Here is a 16,699-nt window from a genome sequence, read left to right on the forward strand (position 1 = left end):
TCTGTAAGGGATTAACAGTCCTCCAAAACCCATTGTTCCGGTTCATTGTATAGAAAACCTTCTATTTATCTAGAATACAAAATCATCCCAATAAAAAGTGCCAAGCCTGTAACATGCACAAACCCACGATCCAAATACATAGGCAGACGAGGCAGTTGCTTCTTCTTCAAAGACTGCAAAATACTGGAAAATCCTCCCTAGCACAAATCTTTTTTCAAGTTGCAGGGTCAAGTAATAAACATTCAAGAAAAATACAAAAGAAATGCCCCTCGAGAAACCCAGTAACATCTCACCATACTGCAGCTTTATGGTTAAAAAAAAAAGCAATACACCCAACTGCTAGAAAGACAATGTGTTTGACTACTGTGAATATACTGACAACACTCCGAACGCTACACAACTGTTTATTTGCGGGCCAGGATTTCGATAATCAGCGACACAAAATTCACTTGCAGTGGTACTACAGCTAGAAGATGGCTCAAAGGCATATTCCCAGTTGCATAAAAATGCTATTTTTGCCAATCCGTATGTCCAGCTATATTCCAAAACACAAGACCTAAACAACTAGTTAATAACTGACCACGTTAAGTGAGCGCATAATTTTACACCACACTGATAGCCTTTTACCGAGACTGCTCAAAGTCTATGCAACTGCAAAAGAAAAGGAAAAGCTGTCCTTCAAAATGAGGGAGGCCCTCATAGCTGCAGATTATTTCACATCATAAACATGATCTCTGATGATGCTACTGAGGGGCTACCTTGGCCACCACTGATATAAAGAAGGCTTTTGACATGCCAGAATAGAAATACTTGTTCCGGGTCCTAAGGAGCAAGGCATGCGAAAACTATAATCTGATAGTGGTAACATACAAGGTTCTTAGGGTAAAACCCCAAACCAACAGCGTAACTCTGAGACAGTTAGGAGATACACACGTCAAGGCTGTCCCTTATCACCATTGTTATTTGTACTGGTGACAAAACTCCTGGCAAATTATATAAGATTTGACAAGGGTTAGTCTGGCCTACAACTGGGGCATATTGCTATATCTATTCAATGACTATACTGGATTGGGCCCACTGATGCACAGACTGGATTTTGTCACAATATCCTGACTTGGGGCCAATAGACTCAAAAAGCAAGTGATGGGTACCCCTTTTAAACCAAATGAATAGGGTTCCGTTTTAAGCTTAATAAACATCAGTGTTTCTTTTGGTAGTCCATATAATACACACTACTCTTCAAATTCATCCAAACCACATATGTCACTTCATACAAAGAAGCACAAAGGGAAAAGTGCTGACTTTTGCAAATACAGTGTGCCACCACGCAGATGTACTACTAAGATTATACAAATAGGTTTATTAAAAATATTAAAAACGTTGTCACTTCATTACAATAAAAAACAATATCAAAGGGAATCTGATCCCATATATTGCATACAATACAGGGTAATGTCCTGCAGGTACTACATTTAACGGAAACAAAACATAATAGGAAAGGAAATATAGAGAAAAGAGAGTGTCAACAAGACAATACACTTTGTCATCAACAAAACTGAAATTATGTATATTGGACGCAGGAAAAGTATTCTTTAAATGAAGTTTATTGTAAGGAAAGGAGAGCCGTCCCAGCAGGCAGGTAGAGGCCAGGATAATAACTGTCTCCAAGAGAACTCTAGACGAGGAACATTCTCAGTGACATAGAGTGGTTCCAGATTGCACAATACATATCACCACATCTCCCCTCTTTTAATAAGAAGAACAACAAACAATAAATACAGTAAGTGGAAAATATAACTCATGAGAAATTAAATGAAGAATACAAAGGAGTTAAACATAATCTCGTAATTTGCTAGGTCTGACTGATACTCTGGTACTTTTCCTAACCTCATTCCCCTCTGAAACATTGTTGAAATTTACATTACTTGGAGAACCAGAAGGATCTTTGGCAATTTGAGAAGTGCACCACCAATTGCCATTGGACAATCTAACAGCATTCTTCCGAGTATCCACTACTTGCTGGGAATCTAAAAACTTTGAAAAACCATTTCTAACTGAAACAGGATTTTTAACCTTGATCCAATCTCCTATTTGAATATTGTGAGAAACTTTCTTCCCAGGCTTAACATATTTAGAACACACATCAGAGGATTTTCTGTGAGCAGCATCCCACATATTGCTCATATTGCCACCTTGACAAAAATTTCTTACCATCCAGAAAGGATATACTTGTGAACAAGCTTTTCTTCCCCTCATGAGTTCAAATGGTGTGTAGTTGGTAGCAGAATGAGGAGAAGTGCGGTATGACCACACAATATCTTTGACTGCTTTAAATACACAACTCCTAGACTTGAAAGCTGCTTGAACACACTCCACAATAACTCTGTTAAATCTTTCTGTTTTGCCATTGCTTTGTGGATGATATAGAGGAGTTCTAGTGTGTTTGATACCACACGACCTCAAAAAGGAATTCATTTCATGAGAAATGAATTGAACTCCATTATCGGTCAAAATCTCTTCTGGGTAACCTTCTCTCAAAAATATACTATTCAAACAATCAATAACACTTTTGGAATTCGGTATATTAATTGGTTCAACTTCCACCCACCTTGACAAATGATCAATGAGAACTAAAAAGTATTTTGAGTTGTTAGGGAGAACATGAAACGGTCCCAGAAAGTCCATTCCTAACTTTTGCCAAGCTCTACCAGGAATAGAAACTTTAGATTCCACAAGACCTTCTAAAACTAATACTTTGTCACTGGCATTACAACGTGAACATTGTTTAACAATTTCATCTACCTGAGAATTCATTTTTGGCCACCAAAAATCAGATCTCACTTTTCTTTTGGTAATGGTGGCACCAAGATGACCCGAATGTGCTGCTAAAATAATTTTTTCTCTGAAACATGATGGAGGGACTAATTTGTCCCCCCGGACAATTACACCATTTTCCATTGAGAGTTCAGTATTAATCTTCCAAAACATTTGAAGATCAGGAGAAAGACATTTCTCTTTCGGCCATCCTCTTCTTATAAGAGAGGAAACTTCTTTAAGAACCTTATCATCATTTAGTTCTTTAATCCAATCATCTTCTAGAAAAGATATGGATTCTTGGCAGACATTAGCCACAAAACACTCCTCTACTTCTGTCTCCCAATCTTGTTCATCACTATCGAGAATAGGAAGTCTAGAAAGACAGTCTGCCCTGCTGTTTCTTCCCCCTGGTATGTATTCCACGCGAAAGGTGTATTCTAGTAATTTTGTTGACAACCTTGCTAAACGAGCTGTCGTGCGTTTAACATTTTTTCCATTTAAAATATCGACTAATGGTCGATGATCCGTTTTGAGAACAAATGACCTAACCCATAAATATGATTTGAACTTCTCCACACTCCATGTACAGGCTAAGAGTTCTTTTTCAATGACGGAATATTTCCGTTCAACAGGACGGAGAGTGCGAGAGGCAAACCCAACTGTGTGTTCCTTCTCCCCAGAATATTGAGAAAGGACTGCACCCAGTCCGTACTCACATGCATCAACCGTGACAAAAGTTTGTCTACCTTCAACAAATGCTTGTAGGGCTGGAGCTGAAAGTATATGATCTTTGATAATTTGAAAACCTTTTTTACATTCCTCTGACCAAACAAAAACAGCCCCCTTTTTTAACAAAGACCTGAAACACTCAGTGGTTTTTGCAAAATCTTTCATAAATTTAGCATAAAATTCACACAAACCGAGAAAGGACAAGAGCTGTTCTCTATTTTGGGGAGCAGGTGCTTCAATAATGCCCCTAACTAAACCTGGTCTGGGTTTAATACCTGTTTCTGAAATGATATGTCCTAGATACTCCATTTATTTGGCTTTGAAAATACATTTACTTTTCTGCAGCGTTAAACCTCTATTCTCGAGCACTTTAAAAACTTCATTAATTGCTCGGTTGTGTTCACTCTCTGTTTTTGTAAAGATGAGAATGTCATCTTGAAAGACAACTACGTTAGGATTGTGAGCAAACATTTCTGACATGAGTCTTTGAAAGACTGCTGCAGCTGACGCCAATTCTACCTGTGATAGGCAGCTTTAAGATCAAGTTTTTTCGTAAACCACGAAGATGACCCCACTTTGGCAATAAGGTCTTCAATTCGTGGTAGAGGAAACCCATCAACCCAAATAGCCTCATTGAGAGTGCTTAAGTCAACACACATTCTCAAATCGCCTGATCTCTTCTTGGCTAAGACAATGGGGGAAAGCCAGAGGGTGGACTCAACTTTTTCAATGATCCCTTGATCACACAGACTTTTCAAATGCTTAGATAGATGACTTCTGATGCTCAAAGGAACATTGCGTAATTTATGCTTGGTAGGAACGACATTGTCTTTAACTCTAATAGAATGTTGAAAGTTGGTGATTTTTCCAAGACGATCCTCAAAAATTTTACTAAATTTTTGTTCCCAATCATTATGGACATGAGCACTGGATGTAGAGTCAGCGATCGTAGTAACAGAAATATCTTCTTTAAACTGTTTGTCAATGAATACCGGATTGGCTAATGCTTTTTAAAACCAGGGAAACCTCGCGAAGGAATATATTGATCAGGGAAACTTCTCGAAGAAATATATCGATCTTCTTTGGTTTTTATTCTTCTTTCTTTCTTTTTATGTGTAATTGCTACTAATAGGAAGTAGACCATGTAAGTAAATGTCGTCGAATGGGTACGGCTCTCCGGTGTGAACCTTAATCTGATTAAAAAATTTACTCACGGTTGTGCGCTGAGAGTGGCTGCAGTATGAATAAAAAAAAAACGGCACAGATGGGGATTGTTCTTCTTAGTAATTCGGAGGGGTCGTAGAGTAGGTAATCCCGTCCTCGTCGCCAGTGAAATGATGTATATTGGACGCAGGAAAAGTATTCTTTAAATGAAGTTTATTGTAAGGAAAGGAGAGCCGTCCCAGTAGGCAGGTAGAGGCCAGGATAATAACTGTCTCCAAGAGAACTCTAGTCGAGGAACATTCTCAGTGACATAGAGTGGTTCCAGATTGCACCATACATATCACCACAAAAACCTATCCATGACGAGGTTAAGTTAAGGCTGGTATGATGAAAATATTTCATCTGTTGTGTCAATTATGGGATCAGATTCCCTTTGATATTGGGCCAATAAAAACAAAGGTAACATTCTTTCTCTTGCATGCTCAGTGCACCAGGCACCAGCTCGTGAAAAAAATGATCTCTCTATATTATGATTATTATTGTCTGACAATAAGTTTTATATTCATCACGAGTTTTAATCATATACTGGTATTACAAATAAGTGCAGTATAGAGAGTCTGTATGTGTAAAATGTGAAAATAATGCAATAAAGAGCTTTTTCTCAAATGACATCACAAATGACATTAGTATTTTTCTCACAATGATTTTCAGAGTCAATATGAAAGCAGCATATGCAGTCCTCTGGGGGAAGAGTGATGTGTAGAGTACTGGTGAGTTTGTTATCTGTCTATGAAGGTTGCAGTTGCAAGACATCCTGTCTTCTCAAATATATAGAAAAAAGTCCTTGCAGGCAGTTTGGGCCTGTTTGCCCTCAGTATCCAGGTATGAGACTACTGCTATGCATGCCTCACAATGGCAAATAATTATCATTAGCGAGGATTTCATACAAATGGAAATCATTTAATGTATTATGTTGTCTGTGTTCATAATATTTATGTTTTGTTCACTCATAATCACTACATTTATTTTAGTATCGTCTAAAATAGTTTTACATCTACATTACATTGGCCTCAAATAAAGCCTTACAAAACGATGCTCCGTTATTCTTTTGTGTGCTCTACTGGAGGAAAGGGAACCCATCTAAAACCTAGCTACTATTTTATTACTGTTGCAAGTGTGAACACTCTCTGGGTAAGTTCAGCAGAGGTTTGGTGGACCCCGATTTCCCCACGCTGAATGGTTAGTTGGTATACCTGCTTGTCTAAGGAAAAGTACCAAGTGCAGTCAGGTTTAACCCCTGACATGCAACAGTGTTGTTGGATTAGGTGCCTGGGTAAGAAGCACACAAAAGAACCATACACATCCAACTTCCCATACGGTGTTCTCCCCAGTCTTGTTGCTGAAGTGGGAAACAGAATAGCAATAAGATGCCTTAGAGAAAGTGTGATGCATGTAGGACCAATTTATGATGAATTCTTCACTCCAAAGCTATAAAAACGAACCTGAGGTTGTGAAACCACTGAACCCATCTGCTTGCACGGTTCTCCAAACTTTACTTTCACTAGGAGATGCCAAGAAGGTAGTGAATCAATCTTACAAGATCATAAAGACTACTGTCCGGGCAGACAAGAGGACACTGAAAGATAGATGGGGGGTGGACTTACAGACAAAAATGTCAGACAAGGATTGGGGAACAATGTTACAATAAATAACCAAGGGCTAAAGAAGTCCTAGTTTAAATTATTGCTATTTAACTATGTATGTCACACATCTCACATCCTGTAGTCTCTGCACCATGCATCTAGGGGTCTCAGACATATATTCCAGATGTGCGACAGAAGCAGTGGGCTTTTTTCAAATAGTACGGGACTGCATGACCCTCATTACGCACCCAAATCAAATTATATAAAAAACAGTGCTCTGAAGTTGTTGTGGGTACATGTAGCGCAGTGGCTTCCAACAATCATCAATAAGAGCCAGAGCTACAGACTATACTAATGGTTCCCAGTTAGATTTTATTGTAAGTACTTGGATTTCATGACATTTGTATTGTAAAGTACTCATGCGCTGCAACGCTGTTTCCTATTGCACACAACATGTTTATTGTTACCCTTCTTCATTGTGTTCTTTGTATTAACATTAGAGGAATAAGAAGGCTTAGTGGGTTTCTTATATTCAAACATGGTACTACACATCTCTCTACAGGGAGGCTTACTTTGAAATGCATATCCTAAACCTTACCTTGCTCTTGCACTTCTGAATGAACTTTAGAAACCTACATAGTATGCTTTAAGTAGCAGTGAGCCAAAAGTAATGTCCAAATCACTAGATTTATGTCTAAGCAGTAGGGCATTACATGTTACTTCACCTCTTTAATGCTATCACCTAATTCTAGAACATAAATAACCCCATTCTACATGTGGCTGAAGTGACCTCAATTCGTAGTTGGGAAAATATACTATGACAGTGATCCACATCAGTGCAACAAAAATAACTGAGCCTGTGGAGTGACTGAAGGTATAAGGCTTGAAGCTAGTGTACGCTGACTCCAACAAAGGAGCAAGTATATTTTCAGCTATTCAGTAGCTGAAGTTCTCTTCATTAACTGCATGTTTGTCTCCCTTTCCCTTACGCTTCAATTATGTTTTATGAACAATCAGCCATGAAAGAAATAAAAAGCAAGGATCTCCTGTCTGGTCTCACTGTAACACAATCTCTGATTAGGCAGCAGTACCAAGTGATCAGGGCAAATGCCACCAATCGCCTCACTCACCTTGCCTCATTTCTTGAATAAGTTGATCATATTGCAGCAGCTGAGACACATCAGTTTCCAGGCAGCACTCGATGATTGCATTTACTCCCAGACGGTCCTTGTTTAACCGGAAATTGAAGTCCCCAAACCAAAAGACCTCATCAAATCGCGTTGTTACATCAGCTGACGAGACACAAGAGGGCATAAGGTATAGATATAAAAATTCAGTGTTTCCAGAAGGGGGCAGGTCAGAGCTGTAATTCTTACACCATTTTTGTATTGGAGCGCAAGGCTAGAATTTCAGGTGTTCAGTGTGACTGTAATGGATACAATAAGAGCTGAAAAGCTGGCAGACTGCTAAAATAATTTTCACAGACTACTCTACCAAAGCAGATCAGTAAGCTTAAATTGCCTTTATCATTCTTGGCCAATATACTACCATGCATACCACAGCACTAAACTCCAATGGCAGTGTGTCTATGATGCCAAGCTAGCGGAATGTTGCAATAAACATTGCTCTTATTTGTGATAACCAGTGGTTCAATAGGGGGCGGGGCAAGGCAAGTTACTGCTAAAAACATTTTACATTCTCTCCCACAGAGTTGCAGTAATGTAACTGATGCTAAGCAAAAATCTACTTTCAGCTATGATCTCTTTATTACTTAGTGACAGGAAACAAAACTTTAGACGCTTCAAATGCTCTCGATTTTCAGAGGATGCAAAAGTATGCCTAATATAGCACTGCCATTAATTATCCATAACATACAAAATAATGTGAATAGTTAACTAATAAGTACAGTCGTAAATACCCCAGTCCCTGTCAAAAAGAATTCAAAACATCCAATGGATGGACTTAGTGATCTAAACTTGTAAAAATGCAATTTAATACTCAGTCCTTCTCAGCATTCCATTTGCAAGGAGAGTCAATAATGTTCAACGTCGGGGGAGTGGCCTAGCATCATGGCCAACAGGATGTGAGCCCTGGAGCTCCCGGCTAGCCCATTTCAAAATCCTTAATAATCCTGAACCCAACCCAATCATTCCTCATGAAAATGTTTGTTGGTTCCCCCCGCACACCTGCTGAGGGAATGCCTGGCCAAGATTGAGCCCTACTGGCAACAAATTCGCACCATTATCAGAGGCCTTGTCGAGGCTTAGCTGCGAGCGGAGCCCACAGCGCCATTCACAGAGAGAGTGAGAGCCGACATCCAAGTCAAGCAGCCCCTGATGGCGGCAGCTCATCACAGAGATCAGCTAGAATTTGGATGCAGCGGATTACCAGGTGGTCCCCACCATTAGATATCAAGGTGAGGCGGGCCTCGCAAGGCATTTTGCCCTCCTGGGACCAAGCACCAAAGGCGGCACTAGTATGGGAAGTCTTGACGGGTCCTGGAGGTGAACGGAACCAGCTCGTCGCTCACCGGAGCCATAAAACGATGCAGCCTTGGTCTGGCAACAACTAACCATAACGGATCGTTTCTGGGCATAAAAGGGGATCGTGAGCCAACGGCCACAGAAAACATCTAATTGCTTGTAGCAGAGGGAGGCGGGGCCCCACAAGTCATCCAGCCAAATGAAGGCCCTGCAGGTGGCAGCTGGTAGCCCCCTAGCGGAGTCATGGGGTCCAGGATTTGGTGAGAAGTGATTCCAGGAATCCTAAACTTATCGTCATCACAAGAGCAGTTCCCCCTGCAGAGGTCTGTGATTCCGTTTCTTGCTCCCGACGGACGCTCACAACACGAGTCCGGGCAGTGGGGAGTTGAAGCCTCCGGGGCATGTGCGGCTGCTGCATATCTGTGGTGGCGCTGCAACTGAAAGAACCAGGATGATCGAGTCTCAGAGTGGGATGGAGCCGACTGACACCATATGATATTGACAGCCCGATCGGGGACCTAGACAGTGAGTCCTAAATACGACGCCTGGCCTCCTTGGGTAAGAGGTGGGAATCTTTTCACTGTATATCCTGGGGAGGTTCAAGCCCGCGACGCCTTCGACGGGCGTGGACAGCCCCGAGTCCCTAGTTGTGTGGGCCACCTTTGATTAAAGTGCACAGTTCTTCGTGGCTCGAACTATGCACAGAGACAACTACCTCAGACCATCGCATTGAGGCTCTGGGGCTGCCACCTGGCACAACGGACATCGGCTGCTGATCGACACCCCAACAGAGCCACAACCCACAGCAGTGGCTAGGGCAAGGGGAGACTCAGCTGCCCCCCCTTGATGCAGTTACTGGTGAGGAGACATGCCGGTGAGTCCAAATGTTGTAAGGAAGCTTATGTAAGCACACAGGAGTAGCGATTGTGTGACAAACAGCCACAGTGGCTGTGTGCCTTGTGAGAAGCCCCAGCACACACTAGCAGTGCGTAGAGCTAGTGGAGGCATGTTAGACCTGTCAGCCCTTTGGGTGGTCCCTCCTATTTATTTATTTATTTTTTTGTCCCCTTTTTGCCTTCCAATTCCTTTCATTTTTATGTCCACTTGACTTTTTTTAGTGTTGTCCTAGGGGTTAGGTGCGTCCTTGTCCCTCTAAATTCTTTTTAGGTCTAGATGTCCCCCTTTATCATGAAAATGTTGTCCTACAAAATGGTGGCTGGTAACTGCCACAACTGACTACCTTAGGAACTGGCGCCATAGGAAAGTATGGGAAAAGCTCCAGAACCTTCCAGCTGGTTCTGGCAGCCTAAAGCCAGGATCAGAACCAGGGCGGCCATTTTGAGGAGTGACCAGAGAGCCTTAGAGAACCTAGTGAGGAGTGAAGCATTAGTGTGGGGAGGCAAGCGCATTGTTAGGAGATAGACTGTCCCTTGGTTCAGCTGCCCTACCTTGCTGACGTAGCCCCCTATCTACTGACTGAGCCCTGGCAGCATTACATCGTTTATAGGCTCCTAAAGCCTCCTTTTTTAAGACGAAGATAACTGGCTGGGGAATACACAGGGGACAGGTCCTGACTAAAAAGGAGATTGTTCTGCCTTCGTTTTCCCCTTTTCTTCTGAGTGACCCCGCCTGAACTGCTCGCTTTGAAATTGTGGAGTTAGGAACATCTTCGCTCCTTTTCTGAGAGACTACCTGGTCATAGGGAAATAGACCTACCTGGTAGCGATTGGCGAGTGGCAACTCCGTCATCGGACCACTGACGCTGATTCCTGGGCCCCTGAGGTGGAGAGTCAGCCGGGAGGGTCTGCCTGGGGTCAGCGGGGCAGTGAGCTTGGCAGCTAGCAGTGTGGAGAACAGCGAGGGCAGGTGAGCGGGTTTCCGGAAGGGGAGAGGCGTGTAATTGAAGGAGGCCGGCCTGCGTCGTTCCCACCCCCTCTGACGAACGTGGGGAGGGCGGGACACGGAGTGGTGAGCTGTGAGGAATGCCGAGAACACGCGGCGCAGCTCCGACCCCATCAGCTGCTTGGCATCCTGCAGCGCTGGGGGCGGAATCAACACAGAGCCAGGATACCGGTGAATTGAGGCAGCAGGAACGAATGTGAGACCGGGACAAGCCTCCAACCCCGCGGTAAGACCGAGAAGTGGAGAGCGGGGCCCCCGGGTCTGAGAGGGCCTCATAACCGGCTTCAGAGAAGTGGAGGGAGGGGAGAGCCTGCCGAACCCGACTGTAAAGACCACATTCACTTCCTAACAGACAACGGGAAGGGCCAGTAAACCGTCAATGGGCTTGGGGCAATTTCTCTTCCCGCTGTTTTGGCAATTAAATAAACCAGACGCAAGGAGTATGTGACATCATAACTGTCCAGTCGTACCTACGTGAAAAGGCTGGACAGAGCAAACTAAAAGGCTGGTTGTGGACCAAAGAATATTCTGGTTGTGGGTTTTCAGAGCTCCATCCCCATAGGTCCTGGTTTTACTGTACTATTCGTGGAACTGATGCCTGTAACTTCAGGCTCAATATTGCATTGAGAACACATGGTTAATGAACAGCCAAGCCTAAATGTAAGAGAGATCTAAACTTGCTGAATACCGGATGGTTTAATATATTTTGCTTGTTTAAGGTGCAGGAGTTGTTACAGAACTCTCCTTTCAGAGAGAAGGGGAGAAGTGTCATTAATGCTTTATGAAACTGTCCTGTTGTCCAGAATTATATATGGAGCTATTTATGTGCTGAAACTAAAGTCTGTTAAGTAACAAAGAGAAACTAGATAATTTTTATAAAGCAAACCGTATTTTTCCAACCTGGTGTAGAGTCATTCTTTTTCTAGTGGATGTGCACTGAGTTACTGTTGATGGTGTGATGCAAGCTGTACACAATTGCCTCTGAGTTTAGTCTTAACTACTCTGTGCTAAGCTACCCTATGTAGTCTGGTAACCCCAGGTCTAACAAGGCAGAATAGAAGATGAAGTGCAGCTGCCTTAAGGGTAGGGTACCCCACATTTACTGTAATGTGCAAGGAGATTCACCCATACCTGCACGGACTGGGGAGTGTCCTGGTTACCAGGGTCAATAATAATGGGCAAGGACAGAGCTTCACGCTCGCACTCCGCCAACACCGTTGCTCAATATACAACACTGTACCAAATTACTCAGAGACTTATACGACAAGGAGGAGAAGATGCTTTGGAGGGCCGCCTCGAGCTGAACTTTTGGCTGCTATCCATAGCTCCTGAACGGCTTTAGAAAGACAGAAGCAGTGTCCATTGACGTTAATCTCCTGCAAGTGGACTTGAGGAAGGTGGTGAACAAGGTGGAGACTGCTGAGAGTAACATCACAGAGCTACAGAGGGAAGTTACGGCCCTAAAAACGGCAGATGGCCCAAATGACCATGGCTACTGTAGCATTGGAGCACCATGCAGAGGATGCAGAGGGTCGCTCCTTCTGGAAAAAAATCTGTGTGCTGGGATTTCCAGAGAAGGTTGAGGGTGCAGTGGCGCAACAATTCCTGGTGAACTGGGTGCACACAGTGCTGAAGCCACCAAGACTATCGCGATTCTTTGTCGTGGAGAGAGCCCACAGATCCCTGGTTCTCCCTCTGCCAACAGGTGCGCCCCCCAAAGTTCTCATTGCTAAAATACTCAACTACAGGGATAGAGACTGTATACTACGTGCAGCCCGGGAACAACAGTTCCCGCACTTTGTCAACAGTCACATAGCTATCTACCCGGACTACACGAAGCAGGTGAAAGATCGGCGGAAATCCTTTCCAGCAACAAAACAAAAACCTGAGGGCCCTACATTTGCAGTACATGTTGCTGTACCCAGCGAGGCTCAAAGTTCTGTTAAAAGGGAAGGCGCATGTTTTTGATGATGTAGAGGAGGGCTGGAAAATTTGGGAGATGAGAGACTTGACAACGTTTCCACAACCGGATATTAGTCAAAGATGGACCTGTGGTTCCCGCGTCAGGGGGGTGTGCAACTAAGTTACCTCCCTCCTGCTGAGAACCCTAATACAGTTCCAGTGGGACCGCAGAGAGTAACGATTAATTATGAAGGGACAATGCAATTGCCGATCTCAGCGGAGCACAGCGTTGGGGCGAACACGGACACACAGACACTTGATCCTGGGGCTCTAGAAGAGACTGCAGACACTCAAGTGGACTTTGTACCCAAAACCATGGCGGCTGCGACACAGTAGATTGAAGAATCGTGAGAAGTTTGCCATTCGTTCCATTGGATCATGGGAGGGTGGTGAAAAGTGGCTCTTGGTGAGCAGGGCGTTGGTGACTAACTTAGGGACATGGGTGAGCGGCCTTACGCAGGACACTTTGTTATATAATTCATGATGGGCACTGCTGAGGGTGATGCCCAATCAGGTGAACCTGTAACCAGGGAGAATGCTTACTTAATAACTGCCATACATGGCAGGCAGAAAATGGGTTTGGGGATACAATTTAAAATGCTGGCGTGGGTTTGTAGGCAGGCTGGTAGTGTTCATCCCAGTTGTACGAATAGGGATGCTGTGTAGGTCCTAGCACGTGCAGTGAGTAGGAGTAGAGAGGCTGCAAGTTGAGCCATTTTTCAAAGGGTGGATGGGGCAGACTTTGTTGTTTCTGTTATTTAGTTATGGGTTTTGTTGAACAGCAGTGTGAAGTTCCGATGAAATGCAGGAGATGGATTCGAATATCACTGTTGTGTACTGTGGGCGATGGGGGTGTAGTTATAGATTCTGGTCGTAGAACGTCAGGGCACTGGGCTCCCATACAATGATATACGGTATTCTCCTTCCTGAAAAGACATATGATTATTATAGCGCACCTTCAGGAAACACATTTGGACGATGTAGGGGCAGCCATACTGGCAGAAAAGTGGTTAGTCAGGTATACCAGTCGTCATCCTCCACCTAAGTCAGAAGTAACCTGATATGGGTGGCCCCATGTTTTTACAAGATACCCTAGATAATCAAGTGATCGCGCTCCTTAATACCTATGACCCTAGTATTGATGACCCAACTTCTTTCTTCTCCATGCAAGACCTGGGAATGCAGGAGGTGGAGACTAGCAGGGTGACTAACTGGACGGTGACCTAGACAGAACACCCCCCGGAGCGAATACAAAAGCCCTCATGACTGCGGCACTTAAGGAGATAATGCAAAACTTGGGCTTCATAGATTCATGGAGAGAGAGAAACCCAACCCAAAGAGCCTAGACATGTCACTCAACAAAATATAATCCATTCAGTAGGTTAGATAGAATACTTAGTGCTGGCATGAGGCGACTGGAAGATATGGACACAACACATATGGGACGCTTGCCCTTAGACCACTTCCGTGTTTGTTGTGAAATATAATATGGCAGTCCGCCCCCTGTAGTCCGTTATTGGAGGATGGCTGCGGAGGTACTGACAGATCCAATGGGTAAGGAGACATTGTCACAATCCATGACTGATTATTTGAACATAAACTGGAGCTCCATATCGCATAAGGATACAGAGTGGGAGGCCTTGAAATCTATGGTACAGGGTGCATTTATGAGGTTGATGTGTGGCATGCGCAGACAACTGCAGTCAGAGCTGCGAAGGGTGGAAACCTACCTGGCTACAATGCAGGCCCAGGACTTGACACACCCCAAATGGCAGGCAGAGGAACAGGAAGTGCGCAGGGGTATAGGAGACATCTAGGACCGCCTAACAAATACACACTTCAACAGTACAGGCAGCAATTGCATAGGGAGGGGGAGAAGTCGGGACGGCTCCTAGCGTGAGTTTTGCGTAGGGAACATCCGCCCCCAATCAGAACACATTTACTTACACCAGAGGGCAAAGCTGTGGCCAGCAGGAAGGGCATAGTGGAAGTGTTTAAGACACACTTACAGGCGATGTGTACATCGCTCCCCAACACCACCCCTGACCAGTACACCGCGTTTCTGGAGAGATTGACATGCCGAAACTTCCGGGAGATGCACATGAGAAGTTGGAAGCTCCGTTGGCGCTTAAAGAACTCAGTCGCACTGAGTATGCTTCCCCGCTCCAGGCCCCCAGGTGGGGATGGCTCTTCAGACGAATTTTATCAGGCTCACATAGCAAAGACCATCCAACGCCTACTGGAGGTTTTCCTTGAAGAGCGTGATAAACGGGTGCTCCCACCAACTATGAGGAAGGGAGAGATCTGTATGTGCAAATTGGTGGCGAATCGGTTAGCCCCTCATATGACAACATTGGTCCATGAAGACCAGTGAAGTTCCTTCCGGGCCAAAACACAGGTATGACTCTGAGAACACTGGCGAATGTACTTTGAGGTCAGGGACCAAAATGGGGAACTGGCATTGGTCTCCTTAGACCTAGAGAAAGCGTTCAATACGGTTGATTGGGGCTTTCTATTGGAGGTTCTGAGGGTGGTGGGTTTTGGATTACAATTTCAAGGGTTGATAAGGCTTCTGTAACAGGACCCTATAGCTAGGGTGTGTGTGGGCCAGAGTCGATCAGAGGCGCTGACATTGAGGCATGAGAGCGGCAGGGTTGCCCGCTCTCCACCCCTATTTGCCCTGGCAATAGAGCCTTTGGCAATCAGAGCACGACAAAAACGTTGAACTTGCGATATACAACTAGGAGACAGATCTTGCTGTATGTGGATGATGCATTATTCTATATCTCTTCTCCCCACACTGCAATGCCAGCCCTAACATATCTCCTGGACGAAATAGAGATGTATCAGGGCTCCGAATTAACCAGACTAAATCTTTGATGTTCTCCCTGGCCTCCCCGATAGGGACACCGGTTTAACGTCTACAAACTCTGGGATTGTGTTAGGAACTAGTGTCTTTCCAGAATATGGGGATCCAGGTGTCATATTCCAGAATTTAACAATTGCAGCTTAATATGGGCAGTGTATAGGGCTCTCATGTAGTGACCTTCTGGAATAAGCTCCTTTTGTCCATGATGGACAGACTCCAGGATCTCTAAGATGGTCCTCCTGCCCAGATGTCTGTGCATGTTACAGAATACATTGTGCCCCATCCCGGTGCAAGTATTGCGACAACTGGACTCACTTCTTCTTTCACTTTTATGAGCAGGTGGACGTAGTAGGGTAGCTCTAGCCACATTGACTAAGCCATACGTGGTGGGTGGTTTGGAGCTCCCGCGCCTGGGCCTATATTATTATGCCGCCCAATTGCAACACAGTGCATTGTGGCTGGACAGTGACCCTAGTTGGGAGACACGACTACTGGCAGGAATGGTGGACGCAAGTTGCCTCCCTGAACTACTGATGGAGGAAGCGGGCGCGCCAAAAGACAGTCCATATATAGTGCGACAGGCAGCCAGTGTGTCAATGGTTTGTTGTGGCAGTGCTAAATCACACACTGTTCATATCGAACTCCCAATATGGATATTAAAACCAGTCAGGGAGATGATGACTAATATGTCCTTCCAGTCATCCTGTCGGAACCTTAACTTACATCAATTGGTTCAGCAACACACTCATCTAGGGGGGCATTTGCTGGATCTTCTGTTTGCTCTGGAGCCAGAGACAGAGGTGACAGAGGTATTGCCACAAACCTGGACTGATCATCATTTGATCCACTTTAGGATCAAGTTTCCCAGCCCTAGGAGCGATAATACCTGCTCTATTACGCATAGAAGGGGTAGAGAGTGGGCCAAACTGGATAGGGACAATTTACAGCCTTTCACTAATGCAAATTTTTTCTCCCCTTCCATCACGGTAGAGGAGAACTATGAAGCTTTTTGTAGCCACATAACTAATAGTTTAGACCCCATAATTCCTATAAAGAGTTTAAAAAATAGGAAGAAAATCTCAGCCCCTTGGTACAGCGAGGAATTAAGATTACTACGCGCGGAGAGGAAG

General features: G+C 44.2%; 1 protein-coding gene across 1 annotated transcript in view; it reads right to left on the bottom strand.

Annotated features, from left to right (window-relative positions):
- The window catches only part of INPP5E (inositol polyphosphate-5-phosphatase E), a 262,442-nt gene that overhangs the window by 64,198 nt on the left and 181,545 nt on the right, over positions 1–16,699 (bottom strand). Inside the window, exon 8 of the mRNA XM_078641914.1 lies at positions 7,484–7,645. Within this exon, the coding sequence (XP_078498040.1) occupies positions 7,484–7,645 (162 nt within the window). The remainder of the gene's footprint in view (positions 1–7,483; positions 7,646–16,699) is intronic.

Source organism: Lissotriton helveticus, chromosome 5_1 (genome assembly GCF_964261635.1).
Source record: "Lissotriton helveticus chromosome 5_1, aLisHel1.1, whole genome shotgun sequence".
Lineage (NCBI taxonomy): Eukaryota > Metazoa > Chordata > Amphibia > Caudata > Salamandridae > Lissotriton > Lissotriton helveticus.